General features: G+C 33.0%; 1 protein-coding gene across 1 annotated transcript; it reads right to left on the bottom strand.

Annotated features, from left to right (window-relative positions):
* Positions 1-246: 246 nt before the first annotated feature.
* On the bottom strand, positions 247-18,373 carry LOC137924691 (vitamin K-dependent protein C-like). The gene is made up of 6 exons (XM_068768110.1): positions 17,509-18,373; positions 12,036-12,189; positions 11,314-11,423; positions 8,550-8,726; positions 4,524-4,641; positions 247-466 (listed from the first exon to the last, which is right to left on the bottom strand). Exons 1-6 carry the CDS (start codon positions 18,214-18,216, stop codon positions 273-275), a joined length of 1,461 nt encoding a protein of 486 aa, XP_068624211.1. The 5' UTR covers positions 18,217-18,373; the 3' UTR covers positions 247-272.
* Positions 18,374-19,699: the final 1,326 nt, after the last annotated feature.

The raw sequence follows: 19,699 nt of genomic DNA, 5'->3' as shown, positions 1-19,699 counted from the left end.
TTTTTGTGAAACATTTAGACTCCTTAAACAAGGAAATTCTTGGGGAAGTTTAGTTATTGCAAAGAACTTTATAAAAATTTCAAGGTTGTTCCATCTGAATGTCAAAGGAGAAATAAATGTTAATTAGGAAAAAAAGTCCTAATCCATTATAGGAAATTGAGTAATAAAACAAATACATTTTAATTATTTAATATAATACTTATTATTCTTAACAAAGAACTTAAGATAAAGAAAAAGAAGGTACAGATAAAGCCTCTACGATTACAATCGGATTAGTTCATATAAAATTCTCGTAGATGAAACTTGATCCGATCCATATGCTCAATCAAGTCGGTGTAGTAGACTCCCGTGTTATAACAGAATCCCTTCTCGGCTGGATCGCCTGTCCTCAGACCTCGGAGATACCAGATATTGTCCGTGGCTCTCGTGAAAAAACCATTGCCGTAGCTGGGACATACTGTTACATCTGGAATATAAAATAAATGTAAAAAGAAAAGAGGAAAGAATGATAGATGAACAGAGCAAAAGTGAAGAAAGTAGAATTGTAGCATGAAAGATAGATAATAGACCGAAAGAGAAAGTAAAATATGAAAGAAGAGAGAGAAAATAAAAAATTATGTGAAAAATTAAATTGCAAATAAAGTCCCTGTCCCACCATAAATAGGGGTACGAGAGGCCCCCAATAGCGGGGGTAATAAAAAAAAATACGAAATAATAACAAATAGCTAAGATAAAATAGAAAAAAGTAAACATTTATAACAATGACACACAATCAATTACATAAACAAAATAAGACAAAAATTTATATTAATTACTAATAATCATATTGATAAGTACAAATGAGCAGTAGCTCAGTGGTAAGGACTGAGAATTGCAGTTGTAAGTCGCGAGTTCAATTCTCGGGATTTTAAATGATTCACAGTTTGTACAATATTTACACAGATTGACATTCGTCGTCGTTGCAGACTTTATATTGCCAGTATTTAGTGATTTATCGCATTTCAAAGGTATATCTTTGGGGAAGGCCTTTGCCTTACAGTGGACGTCTATCTCTATGTGTCGTTGCCGACTATATACTGCCCGAATTTATTGATTTATCGCATTTCAAAGGGATATATTTGGGGATGGTCTAAACTTTGCAGTGAACGTCCATGTCTATCTGTTGTTGCAGACTATATACTGCCAGAATTTATTGATTTATCGCATTTTAATGGGATATCTTTGGGGATGGCCTATGCCTTGCAGTGGACGTCTATGTCTATCTGTCGTTGCAGACTTTATACTGCCAGAATTTATAGATTTATCGCATTCCAATGAGATATTTTTGGGGATGGCCTATGCCTGGCAGTGGACGTCTATGTCTATCTGTCGTTGCAGACTTTATACTGCCAGAATTTATAGATTTATCGCATTCCAATGAGATGTTTTTGGGGATGGCCTATGCCTTGCAGTGAAAGTCTATGTCTATCTGTCATTGCAGAGTTTACACTGCCACAATTTATTAATTTATCGCATTTCAAAGGGATATCTTTGGGGATGGCCTATGCCTTGCAGTGGATGTCTATGTCTATCTGACGTTACAGACTTTATACTGCCAGAATTTATTAATTTATCGCATTTCAAAGGGATATCTTTGGGGATGGCCTATGCCTTGCAGTGAAAGTCTATGTCTATCTGTCATTGCAGAGTTTACACTGCCACAATTTATTAATTTATCGCATTTCAAAGGGATATCTTTGGGGATGGCCTATGCCTTGCAGTGGATGTCTATGTCTATCTGACGTTACAGACTTTATACTGCCAGAATTTATTAATTTATCGCATTTCAAAGGGATATCTTTGGGGATGGCCTATGCCTTGCAGTGAAAGTCTATGTCTATCTGTCATTGCAGAGTTTACACTGCCACAATTTATTAATTTATCGCATTTCAAAGGGATATCTTTGGGGATGGCCTATGCCTTGCAGTGAAAGTCTATGTCTATCTGTCATTGCAGAGTTTACACTGCCACAATTTATTAATTTATCGCATTTCAAAGGGATATCTTTGGGGATGGCCTATGCCTTGCAGTGGATGTCTATGTCTATCTGACGTTACAGACTTTATACTGCCAGAATTTATTAATTTATCGCATTTCAAAGGGATATCTTTGGGGATGGCCTATGCCTTGCAGTGAAAGTCTATGTCTATCTGTCATTGCAGAGTTTACACTGCCACAATTTATTAATTTATCGCATTTCAAAGGGATATCTTTGGGGATGGCCTATGCCTTGCAGTGAAAGTCTATGTCTATCTGTCATTGCAGAGTTTACACTGCCACAATTTATTAATTTATCGCATTTCAAAGGGATATCTTTGGGGATGGCCTATGCCTTGCAGTGGATGTCTATGTCTATCTGACGTTACAGACTTTATACTGCCAGAATTTATTAATTTATCGCATTTCAAAGGGATATCTTTGGGGATGGCCTATGCCTTGCAGTGGATGTCTATGTCTATCTGACGTTACAGACTTTATACTGCCAGAATTTATTAATTTATCGCATTTCAAAGGGATATCTTTGGGGATGGCCTATGCCTTGCAGTGAAAGTCTATGTCTATCTGTCATTGCAGAGTTTACACTGCCACAATTTATTAATTTATCGCATTTCAAAGGGATATCTTTGGGAATAGCCTATGCCTTGCAGTGAAAGTCTATGTCTATCTGTCATTGCAGAGTTTACACTGCCACAATTTATTAATTTATCGCATTTCAAAGGGATATCTTTGGGGATGGCCTATGCCTTGCAGTGGATGTCTATGTCTATCTGACGTTACAGACTTTATACTGCCAGAATTTATTAATTTATCGCATTTCAAAGGGATATCTTTGGGGATGGCCTATGCCTTGCAGTGAAAGTCTATGTCTATCTGTCATTGCAGAGTTTACACTGCCACAATTTATTAATTTATCGCATTTCAAAGGGATATCTTTGGGGATGGCCTATGCCTTGCAGTGAAAGTCTATGTCTATCTGTCATTGCAGAGTTTACACTGCCACAATTTATTAATTTATCGCATTTCAAAGGGATATCTTTGGGGATGGCCTATGCCTTGCAGTGGATGTCTATGTCTATCTGACGTTACAGACTTTATACTGCCAGAATTTATTAATTTATCGCATTTCAAAGGGATATCTTTGGGGATGGCCTATGCCTTGCAGTGAAAGTCTATGTCTATCTGTCATTGCAGAGTTTACACTGCCACAATTTATTAATTTATCGCATTTCAAAGGGATATCTTTGGGGATGGCCTATGCCTTGCAGTGGATGTCTATGTCTATCTGACGTTACAGACTTTATACTGCCAGAATTTATTAATTTATCGCATTTCAAAGGGATATCTTTGGGGATGGCCTATGCCTTGCAGTGAAAGTCTATGTCTATCTGTCATTGCAGAGTTTACACTGCCACAATTTATTAATTTATCGCATTTCAAAGGGATATCTTTGGGGATGGCCTATGCCTTGCAGTGGATGTCTATGTCTATCTGACGTTACAGACTTTATACTGCCAGAATTTATTAATTTATCGCATTTCAAAGGGATATCTTTGGGGATGGCCTATGCCTTGCAGTGAAAGTCTATGTCTATCTGTCATTGCAGAGTTTACACTGCCACAATTTATTAATTTATCGCATTTCAAAGGGATATCTTTGGGGATGGCCTATGCCTTGCAGTGGATGTCTATGTCTATCTGACGTTACAGACTTTATACTGCCAGAATTTATTAATTTATCGCATTTCAAAGGGATATCTTTGGGGATGGCCTATGCCTTGCAGTGAAAGTCTATGTCTATCTGTCATTGCAGAGTTTACACTGCCACAATTTATTAATTTATCGCATTTCAAAGGGATATCTTTGGGGATAGCCTATTCCTTGCAGTGAGCATCTATGTCTATTTGTCGTTGCAGACTTTATACTGCCAGAATTTATAGATTTATCGCATTCTAATGGGGTATCGTTGAAAAAGTCCAATTCCTAGCAGTGGAGTGAATGGTTATTATCACTGGTGTTGCGAAAGGATCAATACGATCCTTTCGCAACACCAGTTTCACCACTGTGTTTCACCACTCCATGGGGCATCTTCAGGAGTTATGTTACATCGATTAGTGACACCAAAATGAATCACAAACGAATGTGTTACACCAAACACAGAGACTGTTTGACTCTGTGTTTGGCCTGAAGATGTTAAGTTGAGCACGTGTTAAGTAAATTAACGGTGGCAGGTAATTCGCATTGTTTGCCGCATACGCATTTATCAGCGGGCTGGCGGGCGGTGCACTTTGTTGCACGACTACCACTGCATGTGCGGAAGTGGTTAAATATTGGTTCTTTTCTTACTTAGGAGTTAATATTATCAATATATGACTTTGTGGCCGAAACTTATTTATTTAATAAACATATTTTGGCGTCACTTGAAATATATGTTAATTATATCTATATTATATGCAAATAAAGTTATTTTTTAAACCAATTACTAACCGTTATTATAATTTGCACAGAAGATATTCTCAGTTTTAGCTTCGCTGTCACATTCTTTGCTTTTTTCCTTGTCGAACATTATCGCTGTTAGTTCCCCGGAGAACGCCCAGCCAGTTGTCTGAAATTATACAAAAAAATTTGGTCAACATTCACCTAATAACACGGTAGATTAGAACCGCGTTATAGAGAAACACGCTGTACGAACTTTCTCATACGAACATTTGACCAACAACTATTTTTGACCCCGTATAGTGGATTATGTACAAATTACTCACATATTTTTGTCTTCACATAGAATATATTTAATTTAATAAGAAAATACATACGTACGAGTACTATGACGTAATACATGTGCAAAATTGATTATGAACTGAACAATCATGAAATTTCATAGAAAAGTAATATGTGTAATCTGCAAAATCCTCGCGTTGTAAGGGAGAAATACCAGTTATAAGAATAAGATCAAAACGCGTTGTAAGAAGACCGTGTTATAGAAGCGAGAACTGTAATGTGTATATTTAATATTGATTCATTAATAGTATTATATATATGCCATTGGAAAAGCTGTATACAGGTTATTTCCAACATTATAACTTATTGAAAAATAAAAACACCAAAAAAAAATAAACATAGTAAAATAACAAGAAATATGAGGATGGATGAGAGAAAGAGAACGCAATATAAACAAAATAGTAAAAAACTTATTAAGAAATACACGTCTCTATCATAGTATAAGAGATATTAGAACGAGATGCACTATAAAACGGGGGTTCTAAAAATAAAAAATAAACCCAAACCAAACGTCGCCTTATTGGTAAGTAAAGAGAAACATCGCCAGTAACAATAATAAAAGATAATAAATAATAAGTACAAACAAAAGTGACAATTTTTTTTAATCTGTGATAAAAATTTTATAATCGTGATATATTTAATCTGTGGTATAGCCAGTTGAAAATAGAATATGAAAAACAGAAACAAATAAGATTAATGTAAAAACAAAAAAAAATACAGTAATATCACGAATAAATAGCAAATGCGACACAATATCCTATTCTTGAGGCCGTAGAAGTTTTCTTGTAGCATCTTTTTAAAAGCTGATAGCAGTTTAGAACATGTATTTGCTTGTAGTAATTCATTCCTAAACCAGACAACGACAACAGTCAAAGTTTCTTCGTGGATATAGTAGAATGAACATGTATAGTCAATTTCAAGTTCTCCTATGATCTGAACAACTTATCATGTGAGTCATATAAGAAAAGAAATAGAGAAATGGAGAGAAACAAAATACTATAGAGAAGTAAAAGATGCGACAGCAGTGGAAGATTTCTCTTTAAATATTGTAGAATGAACATTTATAGTTAATTTAAAGATCTCAAATGATCTAAGCAACTTATCATGTGAGTCTCGTAAGTAAAGAAATCTAGATTTAAGGTAGGAGGAAGTAAGCGGGTTAAACAAAATACTATAGAGGAGAAAAAGGCGCGACAGCAGTGGAAGATTTCTACAAAAATATTGTAGAATGAACAGGTATTGTCAATTTCAAGTTCTCCGATGATCTGAGCAACTTTCATGTGAGTCACGTAAGAAAAGAAATCTAGATTTAAGGTAGGAGGAAGTAAGCGGGTTAAACAAAATACTATAGAGGAGGAAAAGGCGCGACAGCAGTGATAGATTTCTACAAAAATATTGTAGAATGAAGAGGCATAGTCAATTTCACGTTCTCCGATGATCTATGCAACTTATCATGAGAGTCACGTAAGTAAAGAAATCTAGATTTAAGGTAGGAGGAAGTAAGCGGATTAAACAAAATACTATAGAGAAGAAAAAGATGCGACAGCAATGGAAGATTTCTCTTTAAATATTGTAGAATGAACAGGGATAGTCAATTTCAAGTTCTCCGATGATCTGAGCAACTTGCATGTGAGTCACGTAAGAAAAGAAATCTAGATTTAAGGTAGGAGGAAGTAAGCGGGTTAAACAAAATACTATAGAGGAGGAAAAGGCGCGACAGCAGTGATAGATTTCTACAAAAATATTGTAGAATGAAGAGGCATAGTCAATTTCAAGGTCTCCTATGATCTATGCAACTTATCATGTGAGTCACGTTAGTAAAGAAATCTAGATTTAAGGTAGGAGGAAGTAAGCGGATTAAACAAAATACTATAGAGAAGAAAAAGATGCGACAGCAATGGAAGCTTTCTCTTTAAATATTGTAGAATGAACAGGGATAGTCAATTTCAAGTTCTCCGATGATCTGAGCAACTTATCATGTGAGTGACGTAAGAAAAGAAATCTAGATTTAAGGTAGGAGGAAGTAAGCGGGTTAAACAAAATACTATAGAGGAGGAAAAAGCGCGACAGCAGAGGAAGATTTCTACAAAAATATTGTAGAATGAACAGGTATAGTCAATTTCAAGTTCTCCGATGATCTGAGCAACTTGCATGTGAGTCACGTAAGAAAAGAAATCTAGATTTAAGGTAGAAGGAAGTAAGCGGGTTAAACAAAATACTATAGAGGAGGAAAAGGTACGATAGCAGTGATAGATTTCTACAAAAATATTGTAGAATGAAGAGGCATAGTCAATTTCACGTTCTCCGATGATCTATGCAACTTATCATGTGAGTCACGTAAGTAAAGAAATCTAGATTTAAGGTAGGAGGAAGTAAGCGGATTAAACAAAATACTATAGAGAAGAAAAAGATGCGACAGCAATGGAAGATTTCTCTTTAAATATTGTAGAATGAACAGGGATAGTCAATTTCAAGTTCTCCGATGATCTGAGCAACTTTCATGTGAGTCACGTAAGAAAAGAAATCTAGATTTAAGGTAGGAGGAAGTAAGCGGGTTAAACAAAATACTATAGAGGAGGAAAAGGCGCGACAGCAGTGATAGATTTCTACAAAAATATTGTAGAATGAACAGGTATAGTCAATTTCAAGTTCTCCGATGATCTGAGCAACTTGCATGTGAGTCACGTAAGAAAAGAAATCTAGATTGAAGGTAGAAGGAAGTAAGCGGGTTAAACAAAATACTATAGAGGAGGAAAAGGTACGATAGCAGTAATAGATTTCTACAAAAATATTGTAGAATGAAGAGGCATAGTCAATTTCACGTTCTCCGATGATCTATGCAACTTATCATGAGAGTCACGTAAGTAAAGAAATCTAGATTTAAGGTAGGAGGAAGTAAGCGGATTAAACAAAATACTATAGAGAAGAAAAAGATGCGACAGCAATGGAAGATTTCTCTTTAAATATTGTAGAATGAACAGGGATAGTCAATTTCAAATTCTCCGATGATCTGAGCAACTTTCATGTGAGTCACGTAAGAAAAGAAATCTAGATTTAAGGTAGGAGGAAGTAAGTGGGTTAAACAAAATACTATAGAGGAGGAAAAGGCGCGACAGCAGTGATAGATTTCTACAAAAATATTGTAGAATGAAGAGGCATAGTCAATTTCAAGGTCTCCTATGATCTATGCAACTTATCATGTGAGTCACGTTAGTAAAGAAATCTAGATTTAAGGTAGGAGGAAGTAAGCGGGTTGAACAAAATTCTACAGAGAAGAGAAAGGTGCGACAGCAGTGGAATATTTCTCTATAAATATTGTAGCATGGACAGGCATAGTCAATTACAAGATCTCCGATAATCTAAGCAACTTATCATGTGAGTCACGTAAGTAAAGAAATCTAGAATTAAGGTAGGAGGAAGTAAGCGTGTTAAACAAAATACTATAGAGAAGGAAAAGTAGCGACAAAAGTGAAAGATTTCTTCAAAAATATTGTAGGATGAATAGGCAAAGTCATTTTCAAGTTCTTTGATGATCTAAGCAACTTATCACGTGAGGCACGTCACGTTAAAGAAAATACTATAGGGAAGGGAAAGGTGCGACAGCAGTGGAAGATTTTTTCATAAATATAGTAGAATGAACCGGCATAGTCAATTAAAAGTCAAATTTTGATCTTATCCCGTTAGATATAAGGTCAAAATTTGATTACAAATAGGAAAGTAGGTAAATATCCTTACTGCAAGATCCAAGTTTTCCTCAATGAAATCTTCGTATTTATCTTCATACAAAACACAAGCGGGTTGTATTAGATCTCCCAATATGACTGGTTCTTCTAATATAAGAAAACTGATATCGTTATCTGCTGCGTCGTTTACTTCTTTTTTATATTCTATATGAACTTCTATCTTCTTTATCTGTAATATTATAGGTATATATGCAAATTATCATTTATTTATTGCTATATATGTTGCTAAATATAAGGGATGATGTAGATAGGCGTGTTTATTTCAATATCTTATAAATAAAAAAAATGTATTTAACATCGAAACTTTTAACAGAACCCTTATTGATCATCAACTATTTTTTTAATCTCTTTTATTTTTTACTCTGTTTCGCAAGATGTTTTAATTGTGGAGAAGAATTAAAGAGAAACTCCACAACAACACATATTTTAATAAAGTTTAACAATACATATTTATACATGTACTCTTTATCAGATATAGCCTTAATGAAATCAAAATAATCAAGACACATCATTGCCAAGGATTACTGTCATTTAAATATTAACTTAGTGAATAATAAAAATAAATCCAATCTGTCGATCAATAAATAAATCCATTTCTGTCGATTCATTATTAATATGGGTTTTGTTTTTTTGTTAATAGTAGTCCAATAACGTTTGGCGGGATTTTAGTTAAAAAAATAGGTAGGAATTTAGCATCAATAGATGGAACATACGAAAAGATATCATCGACGTGATTCACAATAAAACAATTGTCCAGTTCTTTTATCAACAAAGTTAACGATGGGCAGGCCCATTGGAAAGAATAATGGAGACCAGGGCTTAAAGACAATCTCCGAGTGGACCCTGTAATAAAAAGATTACGAGAAAGACGTGACTTCAGTTTGTAGAGAAATATGTCTGAGGTATCCGAAGGAAAATATCTTAGCAAAGGACGAAGAATGATAAAGTGAACTAGACATCATCGCTAAGAATTCTTGTCATTCAAATATTCGTTTATTGAACAATAAGTCTTTTCTATCAATAAACTGTGAAAACAATAAATGTGAAGCCTACAATAGATCTTGTTCTAATGATGAGACTTTATCATTTGTAAACGAAATGTTAAGTGATATTCCATAGTCTTTCCTGATCACACGCTATGGATATTTTTCTCTGTGTGCATTTAAAGAGTCGCATTTATACCAATGAACTAAAGGCGATTTCCCAGCTTAAAAACAACATGCAAAGGGTGTCCGCTATCACACTAGCGGTATGAGCGAATTTTTGATCTAAATTCGAAGTACGTATGTATTTTTTAATAAGGCCCTTCGATGAGGACTCCTCGTATCCCCCTATCTATTGTGGAACAGGGACTTTGTTTTTATTCTACTATTCAGGCTCTTCTACTGTTCCTACTATGATCTTTCATTTCTTTATTTTTTTTCTTTCTGCAATTCTTCTTTCTTTTCCTTTCATATCTATTTTTCCTTTTATTCGATGCCATTCTTTCTTCTCCTCATACCTTAACTATTATAATTATTTTGTCTTTTATTCTATACCACATTTTTGATCTAGTGCGTATGTTTAGATAGCACACACCTCACCAACTTACATGTTTACTGTATGTTTCTTTGTTTTGTAGTTTTTTTTTCTTATGATTGAATCAAAACAGCTTAACTTAATAGTTCATCCTGTATAAAGAAATTAAATTAAAAACTGCGTAATACGAATCAACCGCCTTTTATCTCCATTGTTATTGTAAAATATTAGGGTGACCGGAAAGTAATGTCGCATTTTTAAGTTAAATTCACACGACTACATTTTTATCAAGTTTTTATTTTCAATAAACAATACATTCACCTTCGTTATCAATAACCTTTTGCTATCTAGTATACAACGTCTTTCAAATACGTAATGACCTACCAAATGACAATCAAATATCGTCATGCGCAAAAACGACATTACTTTCCGACCCTCGTAATATGTTAGTCATGTTTATAAAATGTACAATAAAGTAATAAACAAATAAAAGCCTCAAATAATATTCATAACCTCCAAAAACGTCGTTGTTTTAGCCCTTAAAGTTCACTGCAAGGCATAAGCCTCGCTGAAAGATATCGATGAGAGATATATAATAATCGCAAAGCTTGGCAGGCGGGTTGGCGATATTGCGATAGCAGCATATGGTACATAGAGGGCGCTACTTATTCGGAAATTTATTAGTAAACTGATGCAATCCTATAATATAATAATTATAAGACATTCCAAAAAATATAGGACATCCATAGTATGTCCATATACAAGGCACCGTGAAAAACTGTCGACAGCAAAAATTCTCTAATTTATTTGTATTAAACCTAAATATTAATGTAAAATAGATAAAATGTTTAAAATCAATAAGAGTTCTGTTAATAGTTCCAATATTGAATAAACGAATTTTATCATTATCTTCATCCCATATAATTAATGCACAAAGTGTGAAATAATTAACATTTTGTATCCTGAAAATTGAACCCGCGACCATTCGTTCTACAAAAACATATAATACTTGCTTGCTAATTGCTTGCTTGGTAGATAGATGATTTTAATAAAGTTGTCAGAAAATTCTGGATCAAGGCCGCTTCCTTTTCGTTTTATTAGTAATTAATGAAAAAGGTTTATGTCCAGATATGGACGTACAGTGGCTCAAATGGTGATGACAATTATGATGATGCTTTTGTATGATGGTGCATAATAAACAAAACAAATAATAAACATTATAATTCATTAAATGTTACCTTCACCACTTTCTCGTTCTCAGACATGACTAACAGAGATCTCTTGCCCAGGACTACGATCACGTCTTCAGGATCGACGGTAGTTCCGTTATTATTTACACATTGAGCAGCTGGAATATGGAATTAAAAATTAAAGATGATAAGGTAAGGTAAGGTAAGGTAAGGTAAAGGCTTGATGCGGGCGGTGCAGGTGCATCGTGGAGACCTTTGGGGGAAAGCACCCAAAAAGTTTTTTATTCAGGTAACATCGCTATTAGTCCATATATTGTCATTTTTCTTCGCATCGGTCAATTTGTGTTTGTGCAGCTCCCGAAAACTTTTGAAAGATTTAAGATCTAACTTAAGGTAAGAGCTTGGTGTTGAATAATAATAGTTATATTGTCATGTTACTGTGTATTTAACGTGCAAACAGTTTCAACAAGTACTTCTGTAATAATGAACAAAGTTACCTGAGTAAAAAACTTTTTGGGTTGCCTGAATTTAATCTATAATCCACTAAAATGCACGGAATACAGTTCGTGTAACAAAAAATGGTTTTAAACTAATATTTGTGTCCGCGGTAGGTCAAGTTGACCATAGAAAGTAAAGTTTCCACAGTTAACGTTACTAAAAAGAAGAAGTACCAATTCTATTTATAGTGATAATCAAAATCCCTTTATTATGCTGAAGGCTATTATAAAAAAATATAATTGGAGAACGTTCTAGAAAACCATCGAACTTACCAGTCAGTATAACCGTATCGGATAGGAGTACACCATCGCAGTAATATTCGAATTGTTCGTTATTTCCATTCTTAATAAATATAGTCGCGATCCACGGGAAGACGGAGCTTGAGAAATCGTTGTGGGTTCCGTTGAAACTGCATCGATGTTGAATCTAAAACGTAATGTATATGATACACTTCTGAAGTCACAAGATACTCTCGAAAACTAGATAGGATAATAATGTAAAAAGATCGAATGCGCAGAAATGAAAAGACTCGCTGAAGATCTAAAGTCGTGGTTTGTATTTTGTTTCTAGTCTTCAGGTCAAACTTCCATGTTTGGCATCCAGAGACCATAACTATCTTCTCGGTAGGTAGTGAGGGATGTGATTTGAATGTGCCCTTATGAGCCCAGTGTTTTTTTCCAGGTGATGGTTACTCTTCGGACAACTTCTTCTGTATTTTTTTTTCTTTGCTAATTATTATAAAACAATTTGTATTTATTTTCTTTGTGTTTTGAATACCAGGAAGATTTTTTGTTTATAATTATTGTCTGACACATGTCGCTATATGGTATTTATCTAACAACAAAATATTGTTGCAAAAAATATTTCTACTGAATGCTATTTACTCGTAAAATGTAATTATTTTTCTTTAACGCCTTTGTTCTCGGAAACAAGATGATTTATCTTGCTATATGATAATTACAAAAAATGCTGTCGCTATGTGTGGTTGACACTTTTTTTTAAAGAAGAGAAACAACATACAGTGTGGTACCAGGCAGAATGCACCTTGTACCGCACTTTGCTCCAGCTTGACGCAGCCAGTGTTATTTCACAGTCGACAAAACACCACGCGTCCATCAGAAAAAATACTTAATATGTTTATTTCTTTTATAAAAAAAAAAACTTTATTAAAAGCTATCGATATTTTTACTCCTCTGCCCTGAAATATGTGCAAACCTTCCTGTGTTCAGTGTTACACAGGTTGTAAATGATGATCTATTTTATTTTAGCTAAAGATTCTTCTACTCGTATTAATAATTAAATTTATTTAATTATTATTTATATTTTGAAGACTTTGGAATGTTTGTGATGATACAAAATATGTATTTTACTCAAAAGTAAAAGATTTTAACGAAATAAATCTGACTATTAAATAACAAAACAATAGACGTAGTTTCATAATAATATTAAAAAAGTAATAAAAAAAAGATAAATTTTTCACAACAAAAAAATGCAAAAAAATCAAGACGTAATAATGGTTTTTGACAAAAACAATGTAGATACGTTTATGATTAATTAGCTACCTCACCTTGAGCGTACAAAGTGTGGCTTCACACTAGGGAATTTAAATACAATGTTATTTTGTGAAATATCAGAATTCTTACTTGTATCTATCCTAAAATGATATATTAAAACTAAATATTGTTATTAAAACTTGACGATTTTTCTTATTAAAATTTAAATTTCATAAATAAATTTGGATAATGTATTTTGGCTTATATGGCGTAACTATATATATATGTATACATATATATATATATATATATATATATATATATATATATATATATATATATATACATATATATATATATATATGTACTGAATATGCATATATAATAAAGTTCCACAGGATATCTTATTTTATTTCGTTCCATTGCTTTTATGTTCTCTCTCTCTCTCTCTCTCTCTCTCTCTCTCTCTCTCTGTGCAACCTCATTCTGCAACATCACTTTTTCGGAGTACGTTATACCAGCGCTTTCCACCCAGAGATCTGGAGGTGGAAGGCTGGTGTACTCCTCCTTTCTCTTCCCCTTAAAAAGGCTTTAGCGACGGAATCAGGGTGATAGCAAGTTAAGAGTTGAGGCACTAGGCCACCGCCGTTAAAACTACGGTAGTATGCGAAAGCCTTCCCGTAGTTTTAACAGAAGGCCTTCAAGAAAACCGTGGGGTTTTAGCGGGTAGGAGGCAGGTGTATCCCATTCAGGATTTCCGCACGAAAATAAAGGGTTGCTACAATGCTCTTTCTCTTTTCTATCCTCACGAATTCTTTCTCTCTTTTCCTCACATTCTTCGTAAAATCTTTTGTTCCTTTCGTTCTAATTTTCTTTTATACGTCGCTCTTTCCTTTCCCCGTCTATATTTCTAATTAAACCTTCCTTTTCTTATTTAAAAAAACTAAAATTAAAATTAAATCGTCAAATGGATCTTAGTTTTTTAGTTTTAGTTCTTCGAAGTGTGTTTTTAATTAATTTACTTATCGACATGGTGTATAATGATACTTGACGTGTATATTTTATAATATACACATCATGTATTGTTGAATTTCATTTTAAAAGAAGATCATCTGTAAAGTTACTTGTTGTTTTTTTTTTGCACAGACTGACCACATCGAGATTTTTATAATTAAAATTGAATTTAAATGAAGATGGAGCCATTCTTTTCATATTTTATAATTCCCTTGTACATTATTTCCATATTTATAATTTATAAATAAAAAAATTGATAAACGTAGAACACTGTAAGTAGCTTTTTATAAAATACTTTAAAATGAGGGATCGCTTAGTATGACAAGAGGTTATACAAATGTTGTGATGTTGTAATCATACAGAGGAATTTACAAAAACGTTAAGACCATTATTAATATAGTTAAACGATGAATATATATATTTCAGAATACATAATTTGAACAAATATAACATGTAATTAATACGTAAAAGAAATACTTGGATTATTTATTTGCTCATATAGAAAGCTAATAGTCAAGCACTATATAAAACTATATTTGTAAAGAGCAACAGTTGAGATTCACGCCAGCTCTTCAAGAACAGCCTTCCAGATAAGTAGGTACCAAATAAAATGCACATAAAATAACTAGTCAATTAATAATAGGAAAAATAGAATAAGAAAAGTGTAGTAATGTATTAAGAAAGCACAACCCAAAGAAAACTGTGATAAAAAATAGAATATGTAAATAATAAAATAAAGAATAAAAAAATGTACCTAGCCACCTAAGAGTAATTAGATGATGGAAGGAAGGCGATGAAAGCAAGAAGGAATGAAAGAACAAAATGAATTTTTCCCCACACAATTTTCATTCTTTCAATTTTCAATATCACAATATTGTGTGGGGAATAAGGTAAGAATAAAAGAAATTGAGAAGTATGACACTGAGTGAAGAATAAAGATGAAAAATCTGGAAAACTTATTTGTAAACAAACACCCTAATCCCAACTAATTAGGGTTACGAGAGGCCTACAAAATAGCGGGGGCCATAAAAAAAACAGCCTTCCGAGCCGGTGGCAGCTTTCTGTTGGGACAATAATGCCGACATTTTATGTTGATTGAATATTCGAAAATACTTGTGATGACCTATTCGAACAAAGAACATTTTTATTTTTTTTTCTCATTGTTCTAATATGATTCTCAATGTCTTTTACAAAAATGACGTGACAGAAGGAAGTCAAGTTGTGAACTGTACTACTAAGTTGCGTTTCCGAGTCAATAGAAATATATCAAGCTTAGCAGAGAAGATATTGAATTCATATAGGTTGCAGATTCTACCTTTATTGAACTTTGTACAGTAAAGCGACTTGCGGTGGTCAAAGCAATATAGTCAGGAATTTTTCGAAATCCTTTCATCTTGAAAAGTCTCTAATTGAAATTTAACAAAATTACGATGAAAATCTTACATTTACTTTAAAAACATCAAAAATACTATTTTTGAAATGGAACATTATATATCGTCGAATAGTAATTACAAAATCAATTTTAAAGTAAATCTACAAGTCATGACGAAGGTAGGGATATTAATAAAATGTAGTGTGATTCAAATATATTTATATGATTTTTTTTATGATAAACTAGTTCAACTTTGATCACCAGCTCGCCCATTGGAAAGCGACAAAGTCAACAAAGCAAGAACTCAGAAGGTACCTATTCGCCTGAAGAGTCCTATTTCTTGGGAAACAAGGAAGGCAGATTGATCCAGATTTTTATTAATATTTATCCATTTATTTAAAAAAATATTTTACACATTTGAAAACATATAAGTAGTTGAACAATAATAAACAAAAATTATAATGGGAGGTTATCACACGAAGCAATCTCTTACAGACAACCATAGTATGGAAACAGTAGAAGTATAAATAATAGGTAGTTAACGTGTATAAAACATATAGATTGTGCGGATAAGGAGGAAGCGAAACGCTTAGAACGCCTTTGGTTAAATCCAGGGATCATCAACACGGGGCTCGCAGCCAAGCATTTCTTAAAATTGTATTTATTTTTTCGACCTCCTCCCATCTATATATTATAATTATTAATTACAATAAATATACTTATAATAAAATGGTAGTACAAACTAAACCGAAACAATTTTTTCCTAACGTTTTGAACACGATGCCTTCGCGAAATTATTTATATTATTACTTTTAATCTAATATTTATATTAATGAAAGTTTTTTTTATAGATTATTAATAAGTGTTACTTTATGTGTGGCCCGAATAACAATTTTAAAAATTTAAATTGGTACGTTGAGTAAAAATGTTGCTCATTCCTGGTTAAATCTGTACGTATAAACACGTGGTAATAGTTGCGGAAGTAGTTATTATGCTTTAAAACTAAATCATCATTAAAATCTTGATTAATCATTTAAATAAATAAATACAGCCAGCCAATCAAGAAGTATTCAAACTTTATCACAATTCGAAGTCTCTGGAAGAATTTATTTTTAAATGAAACCTTCATAAAGGCTCGATCTTTTTTTTGTGCAACCGAATTCGACTTTGTAAGTCTAACTCACCAAAAAACCTTTGGATGGAGGAGGAACGTGAAGGACACAGCAGTTAATATACATATTTACGTATGAAAGGTACTACACGAATACAAATAATTAAGAGATGCTACACAATATCAGTGCTCTTTCACCATTTCCTTAAATGCTAGCAGCGATTTAGCGCATCCAATTGTTTCTGGTAGCTCATTCCATAACCTGACAGTGACAACAGTGACAGATATCTCCATAAATGTAGAAGAATGAGCAGGCACAGTCAATTTCAAGTTCTCCGATGATCTTAACGACTTATCACGTGAGTCACGTAAGAGAAGAAATCAAGATTTAAGATAAGAGAGAGTATGCGTGTGAAACAAGATGCTATAGTGCACATTATATAAAATACATTAGAAATTTATTTTATTACAAATAGATATAGTAGTGTAGATCATATATCATAGTTATTAAATTTATTCGAATATACATTATTGAAAAAAGTATATTATTCTATCAAAGAATACTGTACTGATGTTAATGTTTAACATATTATTGTTGCTCATCTAGGATGCTAATTACAAGGCTCTTCTTACCAGAACTGCCTTTCAAGCCTTTTCATGTTGATTGACTATGCCAAAGTTTTTGTAAGTTTATTTTAATGATGAGTATTTTAATTTTGTACTGATAGCATTTAAAAATATATCGTAATACTTACAGATATGGTTGAATTTTCATCTACACCTTCATTAATATTATTTGATAGAACTTCTGTTTCATTATTAACTTTATTTGATTTTGTAGTGACATTGTAAGCATCGGTAATGTTTAATATTTTTATTGGCTCATTGGTTGTGTCTTTATAAAGCTCTATATAGTCAATTCCTAGATAATCTGTAGTGTTTTCTGATTCAGAATCATAATATTCGTCAATATCGTTAATATCTTTAACAGATACTGCATCGCTTGTACTGTTTCTATATCCGATTCCTCTATGTATATCATTATTTTTCAAATCTGTCTTAATCATTTTTCTGTTACCTTCCCTAGGTGTATTAACTTTTTTAATGTTGCTGTCTGTAGCAATTTTAGCAGCATTAAGTGTTAATATATCATATTCATAATCTTTCGTTTGCGATTCGTCGAGTTTTGAGAAATGACCTTCAAGTTGCAATTTAAATAAATATATTATTTGTTTGATAAAATTGTTCAAATAGTAAGATGCTATTTCAATTGTTTTTATTGTCTCCGGATATCTGTTGTCGTTCTGTCTTGTCTCTTGTACGATAACGTCAAATTTGTTGTATGTTTTAATGAAATCTTTTAACAGTTCGCTTAGACACCTGAATTGTTCATTGCAATCACTTTCAACTTCAACTATATTAATAATTGCACACGTAATGATTAAAATGGTATTTATATTCATGTTCACTGCACCACACTGAGTCTTTACGTTATATGAAATGGCTTAGTATTTAATTCATTTAATAGAAACGCTATAACCTATTCCTTCATTTTGTACTTTATCACCATTGACAAAAGGCACTGTTTTGATCTCTACAATTTTTTACAATGCGCTTCCCTGTAGCTACTATGGTTGTAAAAACATAATTGAGTTCATAGAATAGTTGGCATAACATAATACTTGTGTGTACAGAGCATGACGTCAGTATTGTTCTTCGTGTTAAAACTCACCTTGAAGAGTTCGTGGTGTTCCTGACTTTGAAAAATTTGTTTATATGATTTAAATTCTTATATTCGTATTTGCGGATACATTTTGTGTTAATTATAACCATCCACTTACGAATGTACCCTTGGATGGTAAAAAATAATTACATGATAACTTAGCCCGATAATATGTTCGAAATTTTTATAATTGCGTGCATTAACAAATAATAACTTCTTTACGCAACACAATATCATACAGACACAATCACTTTTATAATTACCAGAATACAAGCTTGTAAATTGAAATGAAAACATTAGAGATACTATCTCTAATCCTCTTACATTCGTAATAAACTATTGTTTTTTATAATCGGCAAAAACATTTTTTTTCCGCAAAATCTTTAACAGTATCTAATGCATCTGTCGTGTTCGTCATCGTTTCTTTACCATTGTGAGGCACAGACTTTTCCCGAAGATTTCTATTAGGGTACATACCATTATCACCACGCTTGCCAAAGGTTGGCGATCGCTGTGTTATTATGGTACGCAAAGGACGCTGCTGCCCATCTTCTAGAAATTTCTTTGTGACAAGGCTATGTAATTTTTTTGGCCGCATCTATCAGCGAGCTGGTGGGCGGTGCACTTTATTGCACGACTACTACTGCATTGGCGGAAGTAGCTATATATTGGTCTTTTTCTTACTTAGGATGGACTTCCGCAAAAAAAAGACTGAATCTGTTAGATAATTTTTGGTTACAACGCTGGAAACCTATCGTATACCCTATCTTATGGTACACATGCTATTCTTTTTATTTCTATACTCTTCTATCATTCACTGTTTGATCCTTCTTTCCTCTTCTTTAGTTCTACAATATTCTGTTTTTCCTTTCGTACTAATTTCCGTTCATTTATCGTCTCACTCCTCGCCTCGTTCCTCAAATATCACAAATCCAGATTATTATAACATTCCTTATGTTTATTTTATGCTATTATATATTCTTGTTTAATATGCTTATTTATTATACATTATCACAATTCATTACAGTTTTCAGTTCTTGTTATTTACATAACTTTATTTTGACTTTTTAAATATTTTTCCCTAGTTATTTTTTATTTAAATTTCTGTCTCCTGTTCATTTGATGGCTTACACGTCCTGTACCAGTTTTATTTCTTCTTTATCACGTCTTCTTTCCTGCAGCATTTGAGGAACGCAGACATGTTATTGCAGTCGTTACTTCCT

Source organism: Battus philenor, unplaced genomic scaffold, assembly GCF_028537555.1.
Source record: "Battus philenor isolate CCGP_79_NKW_IND1 unplaced genomic scaffold, ilBatPhil1.0.hap1 SCAF_24, whole genome shotgun sequence".
Classification (NCBI taxonomy): domain Eukaryota; kingdom Metazoa; phylum Arthropoda; class Insecta; order Lepidoptera; family Papilionidae; genus Battus; species Battus philenor.
This window is presented reverse-complemented; position numbering and strand designations above follow the sequence as displayed.